Raw genomic sequence first — 25706 nt, forward strand, 5'->3', positions numbered from 1 at the left:
ACGGCTCACAGATTTCATGGTCATAAAAGATTTATCCTCTTACCCTTATACTCGGTTTCTTCGCAATCTTCAAGAACACCTTATCCAGTCTCCTCAGTATCATGATAAGTGCCGGTCTCAAAGCATCGTCTGCCCAATCAGCGGCAGGTAACACTTGCGTCATGTACCGTTGTAAACCACGGCAGCCCATAGACGCGGGGTCGTAGGGAGACACTTTGAGCAGCGAGTGGGCGATTTCGGCCAGTCTCTGGTGGGAGATAAAACTCAAAATTTGGCATGTAAGCGTAAAAAACTGAGAATCTAAAAGTTGATTTGTCTTACTCGGAAAATAATAATTTATAACATACGAACTCATTAATTACTTTTCGTCACGTAATCAGTAAAAAAGACAATGCTACCAAAATAAGTATTTCTGTAAAAGCCCTTTTTACATCAAAACATTTTCTTTTTTTACGTAACCAAAATCAGCAATAAAATCAACTATGCGGGTTTGATTACATTCTTCTTCTTAGCTAGCTATCGAGAGCTAGATATTGTAAAAAATAATTGGAAGTTAAAACTTACAGCATGAGACTTGCAGTCAAGCAGTTCAACCGGTTTGCCCTCACTCCCGCCACTGCCCTTGGAGCCGTTGAGGTCGAGCAGGCGAGTGGTGGCGCGCCCGATGAACTCGCCCACCAGCGACAGCAGCACGTCGCGCGGGCGGCGGTACTCGGCGCGAACCAGCTGACATGCGGATTGCGTTGTTAAACATTCTATTTTGCACAGAAGGTAGTTACCGAATGTATAATATCAAATTAATAAAAATATACAGAAGTACTACTTCTTCCTCCCGGCTTTAGTCTGAGTTGCACCCTCATCACTTTGGGAAGAGGAACCCAGAGTAAGCCCTTTGCGCAGCCAATGTGCAGAGTTAGTATTCAATTTAACGGACATAACTTCGAAAATATTCATTGGTTCATGGCCGAGGTGGGATTCGAACGTGTGCTATTTGCGCTACACGCATTAAACTGGCCACCTTACCGATTCGACCACCGACGTTCGCACACAGAAGTACTACGTTTTTATTATATGGGATTTTATTTGATCGCCTTCGTAGCGTAATCCTTTGCGTTTAGTTTACCTCGGAGTCCTCAGCGCCGGTGTACTCGGGCATGGGAATCTTGTTGTCGAACTTTGAGTGCGACTCTTCAAAGCCGATGATCGTGGCGGCCGTGGAGCGCGGCCCGGCGCGTTGAGAGGACCCCTTGTGTTCGGGAGACGTGCGGTATGGACCGTTGTAAGACCTGTATTAGTTTTAATTGTTTAGCAGACTTAAAAAGCGAGGATAAGAAATATAGGATAAGAAATAACCGTGTGGTTCCCGGCACCAATACAAAAAGAATAGGACCACTCCATCTCGTTCCCATGGATGTCGTAAAAGGCGACTAAGGGATAGGCTTATAAACTTGGGATTCTTCTTTTAGGCGATGGGCTAGCAACCCGTCACTATTTGAATCTCAATTCTATCATTAAGCCAAACAGCTGAACGTGGCCTATTAGTCTTTTCAAGACTGTTGGCTCTGTCTACCCCGTAAAGGATAAAGACGTGATCATATGTAAATATGTATGTAAGAAATATATGATCAATTATATCAATATTTTAGATCATTAAGTTGACCTGATGTACCTAAACATTTTATCAGTTTGACATCACATGTAAAATCAATAATTTTGGATCGATTTTAGTGGTGTAAAGTATGTACAGTATTTAGCTTATTCTTCTATGAATATTTCGAAATAGAATCGAATGATAACTGATTTGATGATCACGTAACATCAAGTCAATTTTTCACGTGGGTCTTAACGTGTATGTTCGTTTAGTTCTGAACTTACTTTGACAGTCCTTCGCAGTTATTAACGAGGGTTTTTATGGCAATCGCAAGTTGCTGGATGATCTCTTTCTCAGTTTTTCCTTCTCTATTGTATGTTGGTAGCTGAATCTGTTTCACGTAACATGGTAGGATAGCTTCTAAAATAATCTGTGAATGACAAAATTTTATATGAAAGTTGGAAACTTTGCCTTGTTTTAGAGAATCAAATAAATCTATAAAACCTAAATATTCAAGCGGACATCGAACAAAGTAAAACAAAAGTAATACATAAGTCGTTTTTATTTTCATTGTTTTGCCAAAAATATTACTAAAGTCGTGAAATTCAAAATCTTAAGGTATCAGATCAGCAGTAAGACGTCTGATAAGAATTAACTTTACACACATATTTAACTAAAACTTATGGTTGTTAAATTTTAGAAAAATAAATTTATCAACATACCAGCATTTGATACCCCCGCATGCTCTCAGCCGAGTAAGATACCACCATGACACAAAGGCTAATGCAGTCCAGCACATTGACCATTTCCTCTTCATCCCGGTAACAGAAGTCAATAGGTTTTAATGGTTTCTCCTCTTTGATTAACTCGGCAATGTGTAGCGGATCAGGCGATGGAGTCTCTAAACTTAGCAGGAGGTTGAATAAGCAGCTAGATTGCACCTGAAAATGATACAGTTGCCTTAAAAATATTTATAACAAACTAGTTCTACAATAAGCAACCTATTATTTTTTAAAGCCATAGCATAGCATTATTTATATAGCCTTACTGATACAAAAAATATTTAAAATTTAATTGTTTTATCATAGTGTCGACCACGTCCTCCGAAATTTGAATCCTTTTTGTAGAGCTACTCCGAATCTATCATGGTCGTTGCTAACTGGTGCGTTTGGTTAGAGTATATTTGTAGAAGCATGCAGCAATCTCTAATTTAATACGTCTGAGATGTTACCTTGCTAGCGTCGCCATAGGTGGACTCCTCGTCTGTATCCAATATGGCGGACACGGAGCCGAACATCTGCAGTATGAACGGCTTTCTGTTCAGCAGGTAGAATTGTTTCACCGCGTACTCTATCGTGGTTGTAACCAACTTGTTCGTTTGGAAGTTCGAGTATATTTGGAGGAGGGTCGGCATTATCAGAAGATAGCTGTGGATTAAGGAGAGCAATAATTAAATAAAGACTGAAAAGATTATATACCAAAAATTCAGAGGCTTTATGTAATATCTAAGAAACGTTAGCCGCAGGTATTTATGACTGAATCACACGTATTACATAAAGTCATATTCAGCCTATTAGGTAGGTATAACATGCTATCTTACTAAACAATGTCCCTTGTTCCACATATAGTCTTTTGGTCAATACAATCGTCTTCTTTGTCTAAAACCCGCTACTTCTATTCCCGAAACTTTATCATATGATTTTCTTCCGTTCTCTTAATAACGATATGAATACTACACATAATAATTGTACTTACCCATTTGTAGAGAAAATGCTCTTGAAATTGAAAGCCGCGTTAACATATGTGGCTATCACATATCTCAGTATCAAAGAGTCCTCACTATGTAACATCAGTGCGCCGTTCAAAACGTTTAGAAACAGATGGATGTCTCGCGAAGACGTGAAGTTTCCCGCCATTGCTTCGAACATGCGGGCTATTAGGCGAACCCACCTGAAACAAACAATTTTATCTTTAATACATTGTACGTACCTTTAATTATTGCATCAATTTGAGCCTGTTTGTTTTTATAAATGACAAAACGTTCGCCATATCCGGTGAATGGCGGGGCGTGCACTAACTAAAATTTTACGAAGTGGTAATGCAAAGAAACATACGAAGAAATTATCACATTATAACTTTAACTAAACGCACACACACAAGTAATAAAGCGGTTTGATTGTCCACGTCGTACTTTTGGCAGTGAATACACCTTCAGTCTTTTATATCACGTCCTATTGTCACAAGATCACGGTGTTTAAGTCCAAAACCATTTAACACGCTCCGAATAAACATTGAATGCAGTTTTAATACGCTTATGGGAATATACTTTGGACTTACATGAACTTGTGCAATACATCTAGCCCCAAAAGTGTGGTGCCAAGTGGCCCTCCGCTATACAGCGCTAGATCTGCCTCAAGCGCTTTACGAGGAAACGAAGGCAGCTTCATCAGCTCATCGTGGAGAAACACTACACGTTGTACGACCTAAAAGACAAAGAAGAAATGAACTAGTGACACGCAGTAATTTAATAGTTACTGGTTAATAATGTATGAGAGAAACATACTTAGTGACGTTTTTAAAAATATAAAGTATTTTCCGAATCGAAGACGGTATAGCATAGCTGAATGAAATAAAGGTATTTAATGCAAAACAAATTTAAAGAAGATGTTCTTGCTAACCAGTACAGACTTTAGTAATAAAAAAAAAATCAAACAAAACATTCATACCATATCAACGTTTTTGAGAATAGCCCACGTGAGCAGAACCTTCCCGATCTCGACGAACTTTTGCAGTAATTCTTGTTGTTGCAACTTGTGGAAGGCTTCTTCTGGCTCCATGTGAACCAACACTAACTGCGGGTACTGGGAGCGTTTGAAGAAGTAGTGGTCGCGCACGTAGCTTTGCGGGTTGTGAATTTGACCTGAGAATTGGTTTCATACACGCTTTTAGTAGGCTTGCTTGGACTGTACAGAGTAGTTTATCTATTTCATATTGCCATTTCACGACAAAATGCCTTTTATCTAAATAGGAGTCAGTATGACGCACGAAATAGACAATAGCTTGTGGGAAAAAAGGGCCTTAGCGGCAATGAAATTCAAGATAGCTTCAAGCTTTTCCATAGATTTTTATACACCGTACTAAACATAATGACATTTTAACCAGAGCGTGAAATAAAAAGAAGAGAGAATTTTAGTGTCGTGCGTGTTGTAATGATAAATTATTAGGACTTACGTGTTTTAAAATCAACCAAGAAATACTCCCGATGCAAATCTTCAGGTATGCTGAAGAAGTCTAGAGATTCCTTCAAAATTTGTGAAAACACCGTATCTTCTTGTACCGGGAACTGGGACGGTAAACTGGTTTCATTATCAGCTGGAAAAATACATGGATTGGTTTAGCAGTGTCGTTCAAACAAAGATTTTATAATACTTCATGATTGAGAATGTATGGAAAGAAAAATGAACTTAGAGAATCTTAGTCTAGAAATAAATAACCAAGCTAATCTTTTCCAACCAACTTACAAGGACCATGAACGATAATTTTCTTAGCAGCAGGAACGTTGGCTGTGAGTAAAATAGACGCGTCGCATTGCTCTTTTCGTAGGATCTGCTTGAGGTCTTTGAACATGATGCCGTGTACGCTATGCACCACCTAAAAATAATATCAAATTAGCATAGATTGCAAAGAAAATGGTAACTTTTGAGTAAACTTAAGTTTCCGTAAGAACCTCAATTTAAAAAAAAAAATAATAGAACTCACCATCCATAGTATAGAGAGTGCAGCACCGACCAACCTCTGGCCGTCCTCGTGCGGGGATCTGACATAAAACATGACGTATCCTATGATGTAGTTGTACAAAGCGAACGCGGCTTGTTGCGGCAATCGTGGTATGAAGCGAATTAAATGCCGTAACAGTTTGAACATCTCGTCTTGGTGGTCTCGAGTGAGGCGCTCGAGTACATGGCGGAGAAACAGGGCGGAGTCTTCTACGAGACAGCCCCATATAACCTAAAGAAGAAATTCTTTATAATTAACCTGCAAGAGTTATCGTTTGGTGATTGATTAACTTACTTAATGGGCGAAGTGTTTTATAAGATATGTAAATCGATAAATAACATACATACATACATACATATCATCACGTCTATATCCCTTACGGGGTAGACAGAGCCAACAGTCTTGAAAAGACTGAAAGGCCACGTTCAGCTATTTGGCTTAATGATAGAATTGAGATTCAATTAGTGACAGGTTGCTAGCCTGTCGCCTAAAAAAGAATCCTAAGTTTGTAAGCCTATCCCTTAGTCGCCTTTTACGACATCCATGGGAAAGAGATGGAGTGGTCCTATTCTTTTTTGTATTGGTGCCGGGAACCACACGGCGATAAATAATCAAATGCGAAATCGAATAACATAGTGACCAGGCCATATTATATCATCTTTTAGGCTAAATGCAATTCATTGGGAAATGCGGCGTGGAAACTGATAGATATTATTACAAATGAAGGAATGAATATTAACCTGATAAGCCACTTCATAGACGGAACATCCATCTTGTGAGACAGCGGCGTCGTCTAACAAAGCGACAATTTCCGCGACCGCGGAACACAGAGTAGACGGAAACAGAGCCGAAGCCACTTGCGTGTGGTGAGAGCCCCGCACTCCTTCTACTAACTCTTCATCGGCCGGTGCTACAATAGAAAGATAATTAACTTATTTCAATTTAGTTTAGGGAAGGTTGAATTATATTAATAAATAAGAAAATAATAACTAGAAACAGAGCAAAATTATGAGGTTGTCCTCTCAAATAGTCCCTATAGGTACCTAAAAAGTGCAGATTTTGTAAATACTACATGTCGTTTTTATACGTGACAGGACCACCACGCTCTGATTATTATATTTTTTCTTGAAAAACTCTCTATACATAATCATCATCATTTATACCCCGTAACGTTCTTACATCCCAGACAATATTGGATTCAAATGGACTAATCTTACGTTCAATATGATCATCAGCCGCATGGTCGAGTGCTGGTTCGCGCGCGGCCTGCCGTGTGAGAGGGATGGTGGTAATGAGGAAGCTCTCTCTTTCCGCCCGTTTCTTGTCGTTGCGTTGCTGTAATGCGCGCTTTATAGCTTCCGTCTGCTGTTTCTTGCGAGTTTTTGTCGCTGTTACTAGTGAACGCTGAAAGAGATTATTAATTGTTATACAAAGCTTGAAAGTAACATATTCGAAGTATTTGCGCACAATAACAATTATAATATTACCAAAAGTAATATTAAAAAATTCTTTGCGGTGCCCGCAAATACTTACATGCCTCTCTTGATTCAGAGTCATCTCCATGTCTTTATCTTTAACCTGAAAGAAAACGAGTTGAAACCAGTTCAGACAGTGTTTGGGGATTGTTGTTAAATGTTAAACCAATGTTAGTTAAACTTCGTTTAATAATGTTATTTAAGTGCATTTTCTACAACATGCATATGTTCCTACATATGCATGTTGTAGAAAATGCACTAAAATTAGTAAAAGAGGTAGATTAAGACACAGGACAGCTCGGTGACGATACAAGTGTTCGGTTACACTTTGTATTTGTGAACACTGTGCCATTTACTAACTTAAAATACATTATTAAAAAGTGTTAATATTATTTCAGTATTTTTTTTTAATATGCAGCAGTATTACTTAATGCTGTAGATTTCAAATTATTGGAATCGTTTTATGTAGCTGAATATTGAACTAACCTGCGGGCTCCAAGGTGGGTCAACGACCGCCAGCGACTCGATGCCGATCTTCGGCGATGGCAAAGTGAACTCGATTCCAGGAGGAGGAACTTTGAACGTCACTGAAGCGCCTTCTTCCATACGGGGCCATACTTGGTACCGCAGCTTCCACATCACTTGGAAGCGGAGAATAGCATTGATTCTGCAGGTATAAGATATATGAGTGTAAATAAATATTGTTTGTTTCCTTTAATACGAACAATTTACTAATGATATAGGCATAAAGTTTATCGATGATTAAACATCCACTAATCATAGATGTCGCTAGAGGGCATCGTTTTATCTGTGTAAATGGTTTTATTCAATTATACCACCAAGCATCGTGTTGGTAAAAATGGAATTTGGACGATAAGTTCAAATTCATTTCTGAACTTAGTAATTCAAAAGTATTGATATGTGTGAAGTCGGTATAAGTAAAAACTGACCTGAGTTCCGGCTGAGCATGCTTAAGATCGTTGTGCATAATGCTAGCGGCAGTATGAGGCGCCTTCACCGCGCATAGAATGAAGAGTGCGGCTGCACATGCGCTTAGTTCCCGATCGGGCTCCAATAGCAGTTGCCACGCCACTGGCGCACTCTCAGAGAATAGCTCTTCACTCATTATAGTGGCTCCTTTGATGAGTGTAGCGAGGGGCGCGTGGTAGGCGTCGCGGACCTGAAACAGAGATCGAACTGAACTTCCAGGCTCGCGTTTTTATCAACAAGCCTTAAATCTGTTGTGGGAGCGATTATAAAGCTCGACCGCCACCTCTTTTTATTCGCGCTGTGTTCAGACTGGTTGCATGTGACGCTATTAAATGTCGCCACAGACTCTTCGCTGCTTTTGATTGAGCGATTTATAACACAGATTGTGTCAGCCTTGAAGTAAGTTCGAGACTTGTGTTATGAGATACTAACTCAACGATACTATATTTTATAATAAATACTTATACAGATAAACATCCAAGCCTCTATCACTGCCTGATGGATCCTGCTATAACAGTACCCCGGCACGAGTAACCCACCTGGCCTTTAAGATACTTGAGAATGGCGGGCGGGTCGGGCGGCGGGTGCGGCATGGCGGCGGGGCGCGCGGGCGGCGGCTCGTGCGGCGGCGCGGACTCCCCGCCCGCCGCGCGGAACGCCAGCCCCGCGCTCTCGATCACGGACCGGTCGATCCTGGGAATTGTACAAAAATAATAGGAGAGCAAGGCTTTCGATTCCCAAGGGTAAAGGGCGCGAAGAAGTGGGAACTGTAGCTCGTTTAACAGGTGCCGCCATATACTAGAGCGTTTCATGCCGACACGATAGGCCTTTAAGGCAAGATGACTGATGATGATGACACGATAAGATGCTCGCGAGATTGCATTGCAAGAGGAGCGTCGATTCCAAATTATAATGATAAATGACAAATACAAATGCACGAATAGCTTTAAAAATCAATTGTTAAAAATTTTCATCATAATTATTTATTTATTTTTCATTTAGGGAATAACAAGCCGAGTAAATACATAACAATGTAAGTTTATAACTTGGGCAGAAGAAGTCTTTGATGTGGTCTCCATTTCTTTTACGACATGCACGGGAAAGTGTCAGAAAAAACATAGCACAGATCATTGTATTTTGTTACAAACAAAATGATTATGTGGGTTTAAAAAATATGTTGTAAATCTCACCTATCAGTGGCGTGTTCAGAAGACTTGCGCGGTCGTCGGCCGCGTCGTGCTCCTCCCGAACCATCGTCTGTACATTGCGTGTTTGCCTCTGGACCAAATTTCTCACCGTATATCTACAAAAAAAAATTACAAATTCTATTAGTCCGGTGTGTAAATTTCATAAATAGAATGACACCGTTTATTAAAAAAATATTAGTTTTGCGTTCACACAACTTGTAGATACACAATTGCTATTCGCTGTCAACTTTACGTTTAGGCTTCTCGTGACAGAAATGGGTTTTGGCTTTGCGAGAAACATACCTACGTCTTGTTTGTAGTTAGCCTGTAACGAGGTAAATATAACGACTACCGGCCATGAATCGGTTTATTAGTATAAAGTGTCAAACAATGTATACCTACAGGATCTATTAATCTAACATTCTACTAAAGACTAACCTTTTGAACAGATTTCATGAGCCTGCCACTGGCTCGCATATTGCGTCGGAAGCAATATGGATGACAGAAGTTTTGGTGGCAGCACACGTAGTTAAACGAGTTCAAGAATTTCACCATCACCTTGAAAATACAAGAAAAAGTTTAGTTTCTGTCTTAAATAAAAAGTACCTAATATGAATTAAATTTTGGATGGAGAGGATTTGAAGAATATGTACATATATTGCATGGGTATAATGTTAGATCTTGTGTCGAATCGAATGTGAAAACATCAATTTTTTTGTCGGAAATTGGGATAGTAAATGTGTTTACTTATACAATATATGTATATATATTTAAGAGAAAGATATAGTTACTTTGAGCCAGGGATATCCTTTATTAGGATCCGGCGGGTCGGTGGAGTTGCTGTCAGGGCTGTCTGGCGGGTGGTCGTGGTCGTCTGACAGAACGCCAGGGCTTTCTTCACCGCCGCTGTCCACTTCGTTAGGCATTATCACTGTGCCGCCTGAAATTTTGTTGAGTGATAAAAATCTACGCTCCACAGCATATAAGTTTGCTTGTAACTGAGAAACATAATGGAAAATACTAAGCAGAATTGTACCAAACTTGTTTATCAGCTATATAATTAGTAGCGAATCTGACGACATATGAAAACAGTACAATAATAAACAATGAGGAGGAATAAATATTTTTTTTTTACTTACAGTATGAAATAATATTGTAGTTACCTGCAGCAGGGTAGACTTCAGAGGTATCACTTCTGTCTGATAATGATGACACTTTTCTTCGACTTTGTATCGAATCTGATCTCCTAGTCACAACTGCCAAGCAGAAAAAATATGCTTTGTCAATAATAAATATTACAACTATTATGTACATTTTTAATTGAAGGCCAAACAAATGAGTAAGAAACATACAGTTGAAGAGATATTCTCTCTCTTCAAAGCATGCTGCCGATTGCATTCTAAAATTTGGGGTAAAACGTCAGTATATTTAACTTGTGAATGACACCCAATATTTGACAAATACACCTTACTTTTTATTGTTTCTTTTGATTTGTGTATCAAAGTAATATCCTAAGATAAATTCACTATTAAAAGTCAACTTACACTCTTCCACATCTCTAGTGTCTTTCTGTCTTAGTTTGATAGATCTTCGTTTTATTGAGCCGTAAGCTGTATGAGTTTGTTGTGTGTTCCGTCGGTGCATCCCGGCCTTGTTGCGACCTCCTAAACGACCTTTTTTGTCATCTGCTGATGTTGGTACTGCATCTGCTAACTGTTGTATAGAATAATAAAAACAAATCATAAAATAAAAAATAAGACAGGTGGTAGTATAAATTTTTTGTTAATTATAATTGTTTTAAATTACAAAGTATCACTAACAACCTGCTTTGGAAAAAAGCAATAGGTACTATATACTCAAGTATTTAGGAGTAGTTTATAAATTGATATAATATTATGGTATGAAGTTATAAACAAAAGCTTACTGTAGCGTTGCTCCCTCCAGACACATTCTCCGGTTCGTGAATAACGAAAGAAATCTTCCTCTCGGTCTCCGCACCAGCAATCGATTGCAAGCTTTGTGCTGAAGCCTGAGAATGTCCCATACTCGACAGAGCCATACTCCATCGACGGTTCGCTTCCCTGTACCACATATCAATCCCATATCAAAACTTCAATGTAAATAAATGAGGCCATTTTCTCTGTAGCTAAAGTAGGTTCGGTAGCCTCTATTTATTTTTCTATAATTCCAAATTCAGTCTGTTTACTTCGGAGTGCATGCCAATGTAGCAAAAGCAAATATTTACTTTTTATACTAAAATTCCATCTAAACTATTTGTTGCACTTAAGAAAACTATTATAAATTTTGACAATTGATAAAGTGTAACCGAGAAAACTTTTAATTTTTGGTGTAGTTATCTTCATATCTTTTAGTCGTTAGCAAAAATAAGGTGGGTAATTTTTACATCATTCCATGCAGTTTAAATGCGCTTATGCACTTTCTTTACTTAGTTTACTGTATTTATATAAGTAGAGACGGCCATATTTGAGTGGACAGACGTATTAACTTAGGTTTTGTGGTTACACAAGTTTCTTATGAATAACAAACATATGGATGAAAAATTATTACCGCACAAAAGCTATGAAACTACGTCTGTAGGCCCTAGGTGCCAATATATTCAAGAGGTGAGTAAAACCGCTAGAAAGTATCAATTTTCCAAGTGCGTTTGCACGTATGTTAAAGGTGTACATCGTTCGACATTATGTACATTCTATTTACGCATGCGCGCTTAGTGCTGAATGCAAGGAAACATGCATTATTTCTTAGAACACATACTCGACTGGCATTAATGTGTGTTGACTGCTAAGAGCCCTGTTAAAATAAAAACTTCGTCAAAATATGCACTCTTTAACACATCATTTCAAACGAACGGAACATAAGGAACTCACTTATTCTTACACAACAAACGTCGTTTTTCCATCCATCTTCGCATAACATGATAACAAAAAATAATCAATTTACACCGAACATATAGGACACTACTTACCAAACACACAAAATATTTCAAGTAAAAATAGTACCTGTAGACCCGATCCCAAGGGCCTCTTTCCTTAAGCGAAGAACGGCAAGATTTTGGAATGTTCTGGTAGGTTTCTCTTAAAAAAGCGGTGATTTCAAAAAGCAGGATGCAGGCAACGAGCCTGAGTGCCCGCGGGCAATCAGCGCCAATCGGCTTGCCAGGCAGGCGGATACTGGCTGTGATCAAAAAGGTATTAAAAAATTTACAAAATATTTGAGTAAAAAATATTAAAGAGCAATAATCTTAAGGCTAATGAGGGCGCAATTGGAAATTTAAATGAACCACCTATTTTACATACCCTTTCTGTACTAGTCAATGGAATTATTTTGTTATTTTGACTTCTAAAATCAGTTTATTCAATTCATTTCTCTCAATCTAAATCTCAATTCTCTCATCAAGCTAAAAAGCTGAATGAAGTCCTTGTTCACAAGTTACTTGTTTCTTTCTCACCTTCATCGAGAAAGTCCTCCTCTTCATCCTGCTGCAACAGTTCCCGCTGCCCTTCGGGGTCATTGACCAGGTTCACAACTGTATCGATGTGTTTCTTGTCTTCTATCAACATATCTTCCAGTCTGTTGCCAATGGCCTGTTGACGATAATTTTTATTTCAATTTATTGCAATGGTTTGCGCATTTTAAGAGGACAGAAGGAAGACTGATTTTTGATGATAAAACTGACCTATGGTTACTTTAAGGGACCACATTGACTATCTCTTTAAAAAAGAATTTATTTATTAATATATTTTGGTTTGTGTGATAAGCATGGGTGGATAGGAAAACGCTCAATTGTAAAAATTAATAAGCGAAGAAAACAAAAGCGAGCTGGTTGAAGGATAGTAGCAATATATTTGTTACTCACCTCAGCCCATTGGTAGAACAGTTTAGCGGCTAATCGTTGTCGGAGTTGAGGGCTTGATGGCACTAAAAAGGAAGATAAATATCATAACAGGAAAATTAAGATTTAATCGTTTTAGAAATATAACAGTGACTGTTACTTACTGGCATTTTTAGCTATGTTTGATTTGAGCCAATATGGCCACTGTCCTTTATTGCAGTTATGGACGAGATAAGCACATTCCAGTAGAATGGCAGCACGTCCTACGACTACTGTGTTGGGCTGAAAATAATGAAATATGCTGTTAATTCAACGTTAAGTTATTCGACAATTCGTTATTACAAATCCAGGAATCAACTACCGAGGGGCGTCTATCGTCTTCTCTCCGCTATTTCAAAGTGTATGGGAAAATCGAATGGTGAGGCCCAAAGTCTAAAAACACTATCAGACACAAGCGAAGATGACACAGAAATATAAAATAGTAGGGTCGAAGAGTATCACACTTAAAGAAACTTACTAAATCAAGTAAAGCAGCCATGAACAGAGCGTCAGGGGTGGCTCCGGGCTGGGTGGCGTCCAGCAGGAAGTTGAACCTGGCGAGGCCGGCGTACAGCGGCGCGGCGGCCACTAAGCGTCTGCGCTTGAGCACCACCACTTCTGATTCCCCTCCACCGGATCCGCCTTCTGCAGACCCTCGGCGTGACATATCTAGGGATTCAAATAAGTAACAGTTCGTTTTTTAAAAATTCATTATGAAAATCTCTTATTTCTGATTCCGTAAAGTTTTTCGGAAAATCTATTAGAAACACTATTCTACGTTAATAATTTTGATTCACTAAGTCAGTGAACATGAGTTTTATAAAAATGTATACTTACATCCGCCACTAGTCTCTTCTATACTTCCGTCACGTTTTTTCCCCATTTTTCTCAAGCCAAATCTATTCAACCTATCTTCAACACGTTTCCTTGCTCTGAAAATAAAAATATTATCATTCTATGCCTTAATTTAAAATTAATCAAATATTTATGTAGCTATGCATTTCTATAGAAATTGGACACGATTTAGGGCTTATGTGCATGCTTCCCGATATTTATAAAGATTGTTCTGAACACGAGGAATGTCCTCGTCCGGCACTGAACCCGTACCTGTTGAGCGTGTAGCCGACGCGTCGCTTGACATGCACGGGCCTGCTCGGGTGGTGGTGCGTGTGGTGCGGCCTCGCCAGCGACGCCATACTTCCGGAAATGGGTAAAGATTCTCCTGAACCGCAACCGTTGCGGATCAGCGATTGCGAAGATGGCTTTTGGCGGAACCAATTCACTATGAAACGTTAAGCTGTTAAATTATTTTATTAAAAACTTAATATTAACAACGATAATTTATTTTAATTTCAGTTGTAATATTTTAAAATATTGCCAAAAATAACGATGTCAGAAGACCATGCAGATTGGTAAAGCAAGAAATAATGTTTGTGTGCCAAAGGGCTTAAGTTGGTAATACGATACATTCAGGTGAGAAACAGAGAGAAACTAACTGATTCATCAACCACAGATGTAAAAGGTTGATTAAATTAATGAAGTTATTGACTCAGAGTAAGATATATTGTGGTGAGCAGATATATTGCTGATTTATGCCAAAGACGAAACAATACCTAAAGATAAGAAAGAGATAGAATTGTGTTTAAATGAGTGGAAAAATAAAATACAACAAAAGATTAACATATGCTTACCAATACCACTGATGTGAAATTTTGAAGGTATCGATTTAGAGTGAGAAATATTGTGGTGCGGTGTTATATCAGCCGATGCCACTGATGGTATAGTCCGTTCGGATTGGCGAGGCGTGAGTTGGTAGCGGCGCGTGCGCACTGATAGAGGTGATTGGCTCGCTGATTCGTCGCCGCCTTCAGTTTCTAGAAGGCTCTAGAAGGAAATTATACTGTTATATGGACTGTTTTAAGCATAATTAATTATACTTGTTCTAAAAACCAAAAATTGTAAAATATTTTCTGGGTAACGTTCGTTTTGACGCTAACAGATTTTCTACGGTGAAAAAATCGGCATATTCAGGCGAATAAACCATGATTAAAGCTAGGACGGCTGATGTTTACAGATAGAGCGTTAGGCGGTAGTAACTCCAAGTAATTATCTGACTGCCCTACTCCTAAGAAAATGGGCAAATGCCAATACCAGACTTGCTCAGCGAGGACTCAACTAGGATAAATCCCAGGAAGATGAAGACTTACGTGAGCCCCAGTAGACGAGGTGCTTCTTTTCTTGAAGGTGAACTTTTTATGGCTTCTATCATCAGCGGCGCAACCAGAGTCGGCGCCTGTATCTGACCCGCGTTCATCGTCGGTTGTTCGAGGTATATGCCTGTACAATAAAAAAAACAATAATATTTTTTGAAATGCCGCAAACTGACATTTTTATATATGTATGTATGTTAAGACATGTGTTCAGATTATGTACGTGTGTGTAATTAAGGTGAATATCACGCGGCTCCTTACACGTAATTCAAGAGAATTCCAGGTGCAGTGTTTATGATAACCAACATATTTATGGTTGCTAAGTAGTGAGTCACATATTCATAGTAATGTTACCTTATAACTCTAGTGGTCTGCATATTAGACTCTTTCTGTTGACTATCAGGCCTCTCGGCGGTATCAAGCAGTGCGCTGAAGGCCACCAACCGGAACTGACCTCCGTGGGCTTCTTTCACGTAGCTCAAAAGCATGCGGACTTCCATGTAAAGTGCCTATGGTGATAAACACATGGTCAAAAGGAATGGAAGGTATCATATAATTTGTACGGTACAAATTTAATCAGAATTTTGTAAACTCCACCTGATTGATATGACTTATCTTAAATCTTACGTTTTACCCTTTGATCACATAACGAACCTACATGCCAAATTTCAAATATCTAGGTAACGGCTTAGGATGTGCATTGTCTGTCAGTAATGGAAGAGTTTTATCTTATATATAAAATTCTCGTGTCACAATGTTTGTCTTCGTACTCCTCCGAAACAGCTTTACCGATTTTAACCAAATTTTGCATGCATATTCAGTAGGTCTGAGAATCGGCTAACATCTATTTTTCATACTGTTAAGGGCTGTCCACACTTAACATTTTTTTTAACTAGAAATTACTAAAAAGTGATTTATATGGCAAAACAACGTTTGCCGGGACAGCTAGTATACATATATAAATAGATTTATTAGAATGTATATATTACCGAATTATCCAGCATCTTGAGCTCTTTATGCATGAGAGCAAACCGTGTTACCAGCACTCGGAATGTGGACTCTATGATAAAGGTCTCGATGGCTCGGTTTGAGTTGGCGCCTTGGTTGGCCCCGAAGTTAGTAGCGTATGCGGCTTGTAAGTGGCTGATGTCTGGCGATTTGGCGGTGTTGCGTTTTTGTTGATCTAAAATAGGATCTTTTTCTCAAAATTATCATTCATATTAGCATCCATTATCATCTAGAGCTAGACGGAACTTTAAAGTATCGTATCTCGTGGAAATACATAATCTTATGAAATAGCATATGCTAAATAATATGAATGTATGTATATCGAGTAATGCGCATTTCCTTATGGGATTATGTGAACTTCATTGCAATGATTAATAAAATGTCATTGTCTACGATAACTGATTAAAATAAAGAAGTACGTTGTCATCCCTAAATAAAAGTAGCAAACAATACTTACTCATAGGCGAGACCAAAGAAGTAGGCTCCACACAGAACCCGATGGTCGCGTGGAGATTATCTAGCACTTCTCTTATAGGTGCAAACTTGGTCATTTCTTTAATACGAATGGTGAACTTCGGTATGTCGGCGGAGCGGAGTTCCCGTAAGGAGTTCCGGGCTTGGACCCGCAGACATTCTGCTTGGGGACCTCGCAGAGCTGTTGAGCAGCCGTGGGAACAACCCAGTTGGCGGAGAATTCTAAAACATTAAATAAATAAAAAGTAATGAGGAATTGAAAAAAAATATGAAAGTGATCGCACATGGCCGTAATAAAATTATAAAAAGAAAAAAAACGAAAAACGACTAATCGAAAATAAAGTAAGCCCCAAAGAAGTTGCTGACAAAGTATAAGACCTATCTTCACGTGGATTTAATAGCGAATAAAAAACAAAAGAACTGATATCTAATGCGCCCAAACTTACAAAAATTTTGCTTTAATTTTTTGGAACAGACGAAAAACTATAAAACAACTGAGAATGTAAAATGCTATATTGTGATGACTGAGAGAGATTGTACATATTTGAAAGATTGCTATTGTATGTAAGTTCTAATACCTAAGTATTATATGCATGATCATGTAGTATGGGCAGTCCAGATCTTCCTCTTCTCTTTTTTCCTTAGTGCTATCCCCTCCTTCGGCATTTGTGGATTCTTGGCTTGCGGCACATGGTATTCCAGAATCTCGATCCTGTAAAATTCAATATACCTTATTAGATCAATGAAAAGTTTGCACTAGTCGAGCACAAATATTTTGAAGTTGTTGTTGCATTTTTAACCATTTTTTGATGATTGATTGATGATTATATATTTTTCATTTGTTTATACAAAACATAGGTTACACTGAATAAAAAATAAATATGGTGTCACAACCACTAGTTGCGACGTCACATTCACAAGTACTTATTCTATAAATTCAACCAACATAATTTTTATTAACCTTGCTTTCTTTTTCTTTCCCGAAATCGATAAGGGGTTCAAGTTCAACCGAGCCTGGTCGAGGGTCGTCAACCGATGAATTCTGCCAGTTGTTGTGAACTCCGATCTCCATCAAAGTGTCCACCAAGTTTAGCATCACTTCCATCACACGAAGGGTAATGTAGAAGCTGTCCATTACTGAGACTGAGTACACTGCCTGTTAATAAAAATAAAAAGTATTATTATTTATATTAAATATAAACCCTGCTTCAAAAGCGACAATAATATCTGTAATACTTTTTTAATATAAGTCCTATTTGCGGAATAATTATAATAGAGTTATAAAGTGGCATAGCTCAATTTATGTGGGATGGCAGAAAATACATTTAATATTTCGCTTCAGATTTCATAAAAAAAAAATATTCGATCTGTCGACTTACTTAGAACTTTGGCTGGTATTTAAAATGTACCTATTGAATTACTAGCATTTTCAGTCTTAGTCTGGCAAACAGTTTTAAGTACATATGTGTTAGAATAATAAATATTTTTTTATAATATGTTCACCTTAAGAACCACTTGGAAATCAATATCCCCATCTTTGGTGATATAATGTAGTGAACCCGGGGCCTCTTGTACCTCCTCCACCACATACGTGATGTTGGAATCGGTTTGCGAGCGCGTGAGGCTTGGCTTGCGTTCGGGAGTCGGTATATGTTGAGAACCTTGCATGCCGACTGAATCCAATTGAGATTCCACTGAGCCCTATAATAAAACAAAATACTCGTAAATATGCATAAAATTAAAAACATAACATACCTAAATCTTAATTGATGAACTAAAAGTAATTGAAAGAGATTTATTAAAAAAATATTGTGCTACATAAAATGTTATGCTATATAATAATGAAATACCTGTTGAGTTTTAGACAGGTAGTCTGGCGAGGGCGTCGGCGTGTGTTCTGTGACGGTTATAATAGGGTTCTTTTTCTTCTGCATATAAGCCGGCATGGTACCCGAATGGCCATGGGTTCGCTCTGTCTTTACCTCTCCAATGTATCTAAAATAATTTGTTTAATAATGCATGTTTATTACATATCTATAATAAGAATAAGGTCCAAACAAAAAGTAAAATTTATAATATAAACATTTAAAGAAATTTTTTTCATGATACTTTTTCTAATTATTAAGATAATATTTTTAAGTAAATCTGTACGGACCTTAATATTATAATGTGTTTTTTACTAGCTATAACTGAAAAAAGACTATATAAATGTGCTTTATGAAAACGATTTCTAGTATCTATAACTATTGTTATTGATTTTTGAATAATAAATATGACCGAAAATTTTATCAATAATCATCTAAATTATTTCGTTTTCAGGAAAGGTGCATATTATTTATATTTCAAACTTATACTGTACATATTTATAGTGATTTAATTTGACTTCATGCTTATTGTGAGCTTATTTTAATATTTTAGTATTTATTTTTTATAATTATAAAATATTCTTTCAAAGCCTCTTCCTTCTCAAAGACACGAAGTGAAAGAATATTTAGTACATTTCGTATTATAATGTCTACTACATGCTACGAGTATTTATGGATATTATACGTTATTAATATAGTATGATGTCTACAAATATTACCGCTTAGTTTATGAGTGGCAGTAGATATACAGCAGTAATAGCATCTTACCTTTACAGTTTAAAGCTTATTCAACTTTAAGCATAATTTGCCCGCTTACCTAACTACAGTAAATTATTATTTTACGTGAATGTTATTTGTGCGTGCATACAATCACTTTGATTTGTGCTTTATGTGTAAATCTGTGCTTTATTTCATCAAAGTAATTGATTTCACTTTTCAAAGCGCATTTAAGGCGATGCATAAATATCTTAATTGCAGCTTAAAAATTTACTAAATGCATAATATTGGAGTTAGTAGTAAAATTATGCACGATAATTGCGCAACAACGCCTGCATCTAACGGTACTAAGCGACTAGTTTCACTGGAATATTCTGTAAACTTACCCATTAGAGGCTATCTCATCAATCAAACAGCTACCGACAGACCGTTTGTCCATAACATTAGTACGGGATTAAGCGTTAACAAAATGGGAGAAAGAGAAAAATACATTTTTTAAACAGGAATTATCACCCGCGTGTCCATGCTGTGTTATGATATGAAGAAAAATTTAAAGTGATGTCTAAACAGCATAAAGAGAGGATTCCTAATACTGATTTAGTATCAATAAATTTGCCGAAAGAAATGTATCAAAAATTATTATAGCTGTTAGGTAGATAGATCAAATAAGGCTAGTGCTATTACTAATTAAAACTCTGAGAACGTAATAAAAGTATTATATTTATACGAAATAAATTACGATAGCGATATAAAATATGAAATAAAGGAAAAATAAATCTAAGATGTACTATGACATAAAAATACAAGGAAAAATTGTAAGGAACGTACCTGAGACTTGGCATACTTTTTCCCTTTATCAAATTACAAGTCAATAAATCTCCTGTGAGCCTGGGAGCCAAGGGCGGGAAATTACTGCCCAATGCTGAGTTAGGCCTGTCATCTGCGTTATCAAGACTGCGATGGTAATCCTGAAAAAGAAAATGTGTCAAAAAAGTCCTCAACCAAATAATAGCAATCTAAACATCTAAAAAAAAATAATATCTACAGATAGCATTCTTACTGCAGTGTGGAATGAAAATTTATGGTCGTCTTGTCCAATCTTCTCTAACGCTTTTTCTGATTTCGAGAGCAATTTCGTTTCGACAAATGCTTTTAGGTCGGCCATTTTCATTTTTCGTTTTATTTTTTCACTTGACCGTCTTGTCATAGTAGAATCTTCTTCAATCTTAGGCGAGGGTGGGAAGGGAATTTCGGCTAAAGGCGAGATATCTTTGGGTTCCGGGACTTCCATATAGTTTTTGGGAGAATCTCTTTGATTCTGGGTCTGGTCTGGGCTCTGGTAAACAGAGACTTCTATCTTTGGTATGGGCAGTGAATTGCAGCGTTTTCTTGGTTGCGTTTGTTTTGATAAGTCATCGCAAATGTCTCTCAGTCTGAAATAAAAAATAGTTTGTATTTGCATTTCATGCTTCATTATTGATTTATTTATAACCTTACTGAGACTTTTAAAAAAATATGTCGTATTCATTTACAAGCAAGTTTTGTTAACTTCAATAAGCAAGTTAAGTTGAATATTTACCTATTGTATAAATAATGTAACGCCCAATAAACACCTTCTTCTTGCCATTGAGATGTAAATAAACATCGCAACGTAGCGACGTCCAGAAATGTAGCTGCCGAAACCTGTCACGATATAAACATTAGGTACCTAAGTAATAAAGTATTGTGCTCAAAATCATTATTCTTTCAAAGGAGATGCATAACTATATTGCCAATATACTTATATAAAGTTACTTACATTAGCTTGTTTAGACGATGCTGGTTTTTCTGAAGGAGGAGTTCCTTTAGGTCCTTGGCCACCACCACCACTATCAGAAAGAGATTCTTTATCTGATGAGCTGAAAATTTCAACTTTTTAATTATACACAAATTCCAAATATGTACTACTTTTTAATTTATTGCCACACACTGGTGCAGGCTACATACAACTTTAAGCCGTAAGGTTTGTTAGCCAATTTGACGACAAAAATGCTGTTCCACTGAAATGATATACATATATGTCGAATCAGATACTATTGGCATGTGACCAATGCAAAAGCGCTTGAGGTTGTCAGAGCGGGCTGTTTGAACCCGCAAATTGAATTTATTATGAGCGAGATAGTGGGAATCATTTTATTTTTGAATTTTAAGTTTAATGTACTTCTAATAAGGTCGTTATTTTATTGAGTTTTCATTTGGTTTGATTTAGCGGTAGCTTGCGCTATTCTGCCTCATTGAATATTGCTGGTAGTACGGTAAGAATATTTTGTTTGTGCATTATTAATACTCCTTTTTTATTTACTTTGATAATTAATACCTCATTTTAGAAATTTGTGGTAGCTGTTTAATGCCTGGTAAGCCTGGTTTAGAAGCATCAGTTTTGCGCAGCTGGAACAAACTGGGATCCGCCGCATATACAGTGTAGGCCCCCTTGAAGTTACTACCGAAGGTTTGTTCAGATGGCAGTCGGTAAATAAACTGGAAATGTTAAAAATTATATATATACTTGTATGTATACTAAATACTCCAAAGAAGTGTGATCCGGGTGTGTATATATAATTGAGCTTCAGCATGAACTAATCATACTTTATACTAATTCATAAATGAGAAAGGTAACATTTAAAATATAATTGATTACACATACCACATGTTCTTCTTCCGTACTCGAACTTTCTTCAGGAATTGTTTCAGGAAAAATTGTATCTTTAGGTGATGAGAGCCAGGGCTCTTCCTCAGTGCTGGCTTGTTTGGAAGGAACTTCAGATTGCGATGCTGATATATTTTGACTTGGAGGACTGCCGTTAGCCGCGCCAGTCCCTTCTTCTTTGGAGTATTTACCTGTTGAATAATAGGAATTATGTACAGAAATATTTTGTGACATTAGAAATCAACATTAATAAGATTAAGATAAAAATTGAAATACAGGAAGTTTATATTTTAAAGAAAAAGTTTTTTACAGTATTAATACATATAGTAGTAGGTATAGCTGATAAATAATATAAACTTCTGTAACATCAAAAACAGTTGCTATCATAAGAAAGAGCATAAGCATTAAAACTTACATGAATTGTCAACATCATGATGTTTTAAGTTATACTTACGACCCAGAAACACATCTCCATGGCATCTCTTTGAGAAATTACCTCCAAGAGGCTTTGGTTTCGGTTTGACTAATGTGGTGAAGCAAGGAGCATCAGGGTGTCTGAATTCCCACATTGCTTGCCACATCTTGAGGCCATTTTCTAAACGATAGTTGATAGTAAAATCTGATTCTTTTAAGTGGTGAGATATTGGTGCAAACAGGAATATGAAGAGCTAGAAAAGAGAAATTCCTTGATAAATAACTTTAAAGAATTTTGCATATTAAGGTAATTTATTAATTAAATGTAATTTATACATACAGTCAAAGCTGGTATTGAAAACAAGTAGTAAAATGGATTTGAATTGAAAGTGCCATTTTCATAATCATTTTCAATGCACTCATCAGAAGCATCAAGAATTATCCAATGTAGTGTATAAAGAAGCCTTGTCTCCACATTTCCTAGTGACTGCATGTTGTCCTTTACTCTGAAATTATATAAAACTTGTATTGAGACTATGATATTATGAAGTAAAGTGAGTGAAATTATGTGTTTTACAATATTAATTTACAGTTGTATGAAGTATTTATATTTTTAGTAAAAATTTTATTGAGCCTAATTTAAGCTACAAAGGGTTAAAATAATCTCTATCTTTCTCTCATTTTAGTGCATTCCCAGTTGAAATCTCCACCATAGTGCTCTGGTGCCTGGGGTCAGCTTTTTTATATTTCTATTTTCGCTCTATCTGGTTTAAGGCATTTTCTGTTTTCAGATCAATAGGTTAAAATAATGAACAGCTAAAGCATTTTTCTGCCAGTTAATAAAGAACAGATAATATATAAATCAGGTGTAAATTTGAGAAATTAGATTTATTTACCTGTTGTGTAAAAGAGCAGCTAAAGCATGCATCACATGAGGCAGAGCAGCTTGTATGAGACGCCATCGTGATATTGCCTCGATAGCCTCAGTCAAACTAGAAGACAACTCAATTCGGATGTTTTGGACAAGAACCTTTTCAAATGACTGAAATTAATATAAAGAGTTTAACGTATAACTGCGTTAAAATTACTTATAGTTAATTAAATTGTTTACACAAATCAAATAATAAAGGAGTGTATTAAAATTATTGAAAAGTTAAAATAATACCATATGAGGTACGCAATACCCAATCCAGGATAACGCACCCAGGCTCTTCTCAAGAAAAGTGAATGTAGTCGGAACTAAACTTACGCCAGAAGGATGGGCTATTGTTATAATCAACATAAATTTTTTTTACAAACAACAAACAAAACTTTTTAACTAAGACCAATTCAAAAACCGCTGAAACAAAAAATCCACAAAGACTGAACTTACCTTACATGCTTCTTTTAGTTCCTGATAATGAAAAAAACGTCAAAAATTAATGAGAAACTAAATTAATCCACTACATACAATCAAATCAATCTACATAATTTTATTTCAGTTTGTTTTGTTTTTGTTTACTATAACTAAACTGCCGAAATGACAATGACATTTACTTCTGACATCACTTTTTTTAACAAATTGTAATGGTGAAAGCTCACAATGATCCTTGGACATATTCCACACAGTTATATATTTTGCCAAAATAAACATATCACGTTTTTATAATTATCTAGGTACCTACACCAGCTTTCGCCCGACGCATGGCTCTGCTTGCCTTATAGTCGCATACAGCATATATACCGTTTGTTTCCTTGACTACTACTAATATGTAGGTACCTATATGTAGTTTTGACAAAAAAACACACTTCCAGACTCAAAGTATATAATATTAAAGATGTTTAATGAAGATTGACGCCTAACCATAGAAATCGGAATAATACAGCTATATAATATTCAGTTGAAAACACTTACGTGATGTCCCGGTGCTCTTTGGCAAAACTGTAAAAAATTAATAATTAAATAATAACTATCATACTAGTTAGGTAAAATTTATTTTACTAACATTTTTATTACTAAAATTTAAGCTTGTGATTCTTCTTTTAGGGCATGGGCTATCAACCTGTTACTATCTGAATCTTAATTCCACCAGCATTCAAGTGGTCTTTTCGAGAGTAAGTACCTATTCGCTCGCTATTCCATCACGACATATAAATATATGTCGTGATAGTGTTCTTTTTTATTATTTAGTTTATTAATTATAAATTAACTAAATTAAATGTAAGTGAACATCCTGAAAAAAGTTATACCCCATGAGAACCTCCTCTTCCAATAAAGTCAATCCAAATCTGATGTAAAATCATAATTAGGCAAGTAGGTAGGTACTGAGATTATGAAGCTTACATTGGTGTGCGTAATTCACCCACACTCACCATGCAATCTGCGTCGTGAACTTTTCCAAGCCTAGGTCGTACAAAAGGTGTGGTTTGTCTCCATAGGAATATCTGTACTGGGATCGGTACCACCTCCTCCGTTCCAGGATCTTCATCGGAATGATCGCAGAGTTTCATGGTACCTGGTAAAATAAATTTCTATACCTAAGCATCTTCAGGTGGCGTCTTGTCTTTAGAACCAAGCCCTGGGACCGCCTATGACCACTATCCAGGAATGAGTATATCAGGTTATTACACGAAGCGACTCCCGTCTGTTCTCCACAGACTTGCAGGAGAACTGAACCCTTTTGGATCTTGGTTACACATCCTGTTCTAGAATGTATATGTTTCCTTGCGATGTTTTTCATAATGACGCGCCCGAGTATCGATTACCAATATCGGATGAAAGAAGATTGCAAATTCAATTGAGTATGATTTTGTCGGGTCAGGGTTCAAAAGAATTCTTCCACCGGCGGGGTATTTTCCTATAGCTGTGAAAAAATACCTGTCTAACACATAGGTAGATAGAGATAATTTATGAAACTCGGAAAAACTAACGATGATAGAATTTTGAAGATCTAGATACTCGTATTTACTAGAATTTATTAAAAGAATAATAAAACGTTGAAAGAGAACTATGAAAAAGAAAAACATACCTACAACAGGTTAGATAACACAACAAAATACTTTTGAGACCGTCAATAATCAGTAAAAGTCAAAGACTTACCTAAATGCTAGTGATGAGAGAAAAGAGTCACTATTTCCACATTGCGAGGGCACTGAGGGCCAAGAGGGGAAGAGACAGGGTGACGACAGTTCGGGGCGCGCTACCTCGGGCACTCAGCTCATCAGAGTGAGGCTTTGCGCACCCTTCAGAGCCAGACGTTAGGGCTGGCAACTACAAGTTTAAATTATGATTTTACTTTGGTTATTATACCAATATTTTTTGTTCATGGTTAGTGAAATAAGATTTTTACTCGATTACTGACAACACGTTTTTGATAAGGTAGGGAATATTCAGTACGCACTTTAGCTCTCGGGCAATTTCAAATTCTATTAATTATTTTT

General features: G+C 36.9%; 1 protein-coding gene across 5 annotated transcripts in view; it reads right to left on the minus strand.

The window, feature by feature from the left end:
- Positions 1–23751, minus strand: part of LOC106137630 (protein unc-80 homolog) — a 34201-nt gene extending 10450 nt beyond the window's left edge. For 3 of the 5 annotated variants that reach the window (XM_060946100.1, XM_060946099.1, XM_060946103.1), the window contains exons 1-50: positions 23659–23751; positions 23183–23328; positions 22627–22792; positions 22288–22540; positions 21870–22063; positions 21543–21703; positions 20985–21084; positions 20766–20869; positions 20232–20619; positions 20015–20154; positions 18455–18599; positions 18108–18305; positions 17566–17760; positions 17183–17316; positions 16588–16826; positions 16112–16305; positions 15477–15631; positions 15120–15249; positions 14604–14796; positions 14020–14194; positions 13750–13844; positions 13391–13581; positions 13038–13155; positions 12898–12959; positions 12490–12625; positions 12041–12215; positions 10945–11101; positions 10565–10733; positions 10184–10276; positions 9812–9960; positions 9459–9578; positions 9024–9136; positions 8373–8526; positions 7794–8023; positions 7330–7510; positions 6902–6946; positions 6586–6772; positions 6109–6278; positions 5351–5599; positions 5113–5242; positions 4823–4963; positions 4318–4511; positions 3929–4074; positions 3347–3541; positions 2823–3018; positions 2314–2532; positions 1876–2021; positions 1124–1286; positions 565–726; positions 44–247 (exon numbers count right to left, since the gene is read on the minus strand). In XM_060946100.1, coding sequence (XP_060802083.1) covers positions 44–247; positions 565–726; positions 1124–1286; positions 1876–2021; positions 2314–2532; positions 2823–3018; positions 3347–3541; positions 3929–4074; positions 4318–4511; positions 4823–4963; positions 5113–5242; positions 5351–5599; positions 6109–6278; positions 6586–6772; positions 6902–6946; positions 7330–7510; positions 7794–8023; positions 8373–8526; positions 9024–9136; positions 9459–9578; positions 9812–9960; positions 10184–10276; positions 10565–10733; positions 10945–11101; positions 12041–12215; positions 12490–12625; positions 12898–12959; positions 13038–13155; positions 13391–13581; positions 13750–13844; positions 14020–14194; positions 14604–14796; positions 15120–15249; positions 15477–15631; positions 16112–16305; positions 16588–16826; positions 17183–17316; positions 17566–17760; positions 18108–18305; positions 18455–18599; positions 20015–20154; positions 20232–20619; positions 20766–20869; positions 20985–21084; positions 21543–21703; positions 21870–22063; positions 22288–22540; positions 22627–22792; positions 23183–23214 — 7986 coding nt within the window. In that variant the 5' untranslated portion in view covers positions 23215–23328; positions 23659–23751. The remainder of the gene's footprint in view (positions 1–43; positions 248–564; positions 727–1123; positions 1287–1875; positions 2022–2313; positions 2533–2822; positions 3019–3346; positions 3542–3928; positions 4075–4317; positions 4512–4822; positions 4964–5112; positions 5243–5350; positions 5600–6108; positions 6279–6585; positions 6773–6901; positions 6947–7329; positions 7511–7793; positions 8024–8372; positions 8527–9023; positions 9137–9458; positions 9579–9811; positions 9961–10183; positions 10277–10564; positions 10734–10944; positions 11102–12040; positions 12216–12489; positions 12626–12897; positions 12960–13037; positions 13156–13390; positions 13582–13749; positions 13845–14019; positions 14195–14603; positions 14797–15119; positions 15250–15476; positions 15632–16111; positions 16306–16587; positions 16827–17182; positions 17317–17565; positions 17761–18107; positions 18306–18454; positions 18600–20014; positions 20155–20231; positions 20620–20765; positions 20870–20984; positions 21085–21542; positions 21704–21869; positions 22064–22287; positions 22541–22626; positions 22793–23182; positions 23329–23658) is intronic. The other 2 variants (XM_060946102.1, XM_060946101.1) reach the window with 2 other exon arrangements.
- Between the last annotated feature and the right edge of the window lie 1955 nt (positions 23752–25706).

This window comes from Amyelois transitella, chromosome 10, assembly GCF_032362555.1.
Source record: "Amyelois transitella isolate CPQ chromosome 10, ilAmyTran1.1, whole genome shotgun sequence".
NCBI classification, from domain to species: Eukaryota; Metazoa; Arthropoda; class Insecta; order Lepidoptera; family Pyralidae; genus Amyelois; species Amyelois transitella.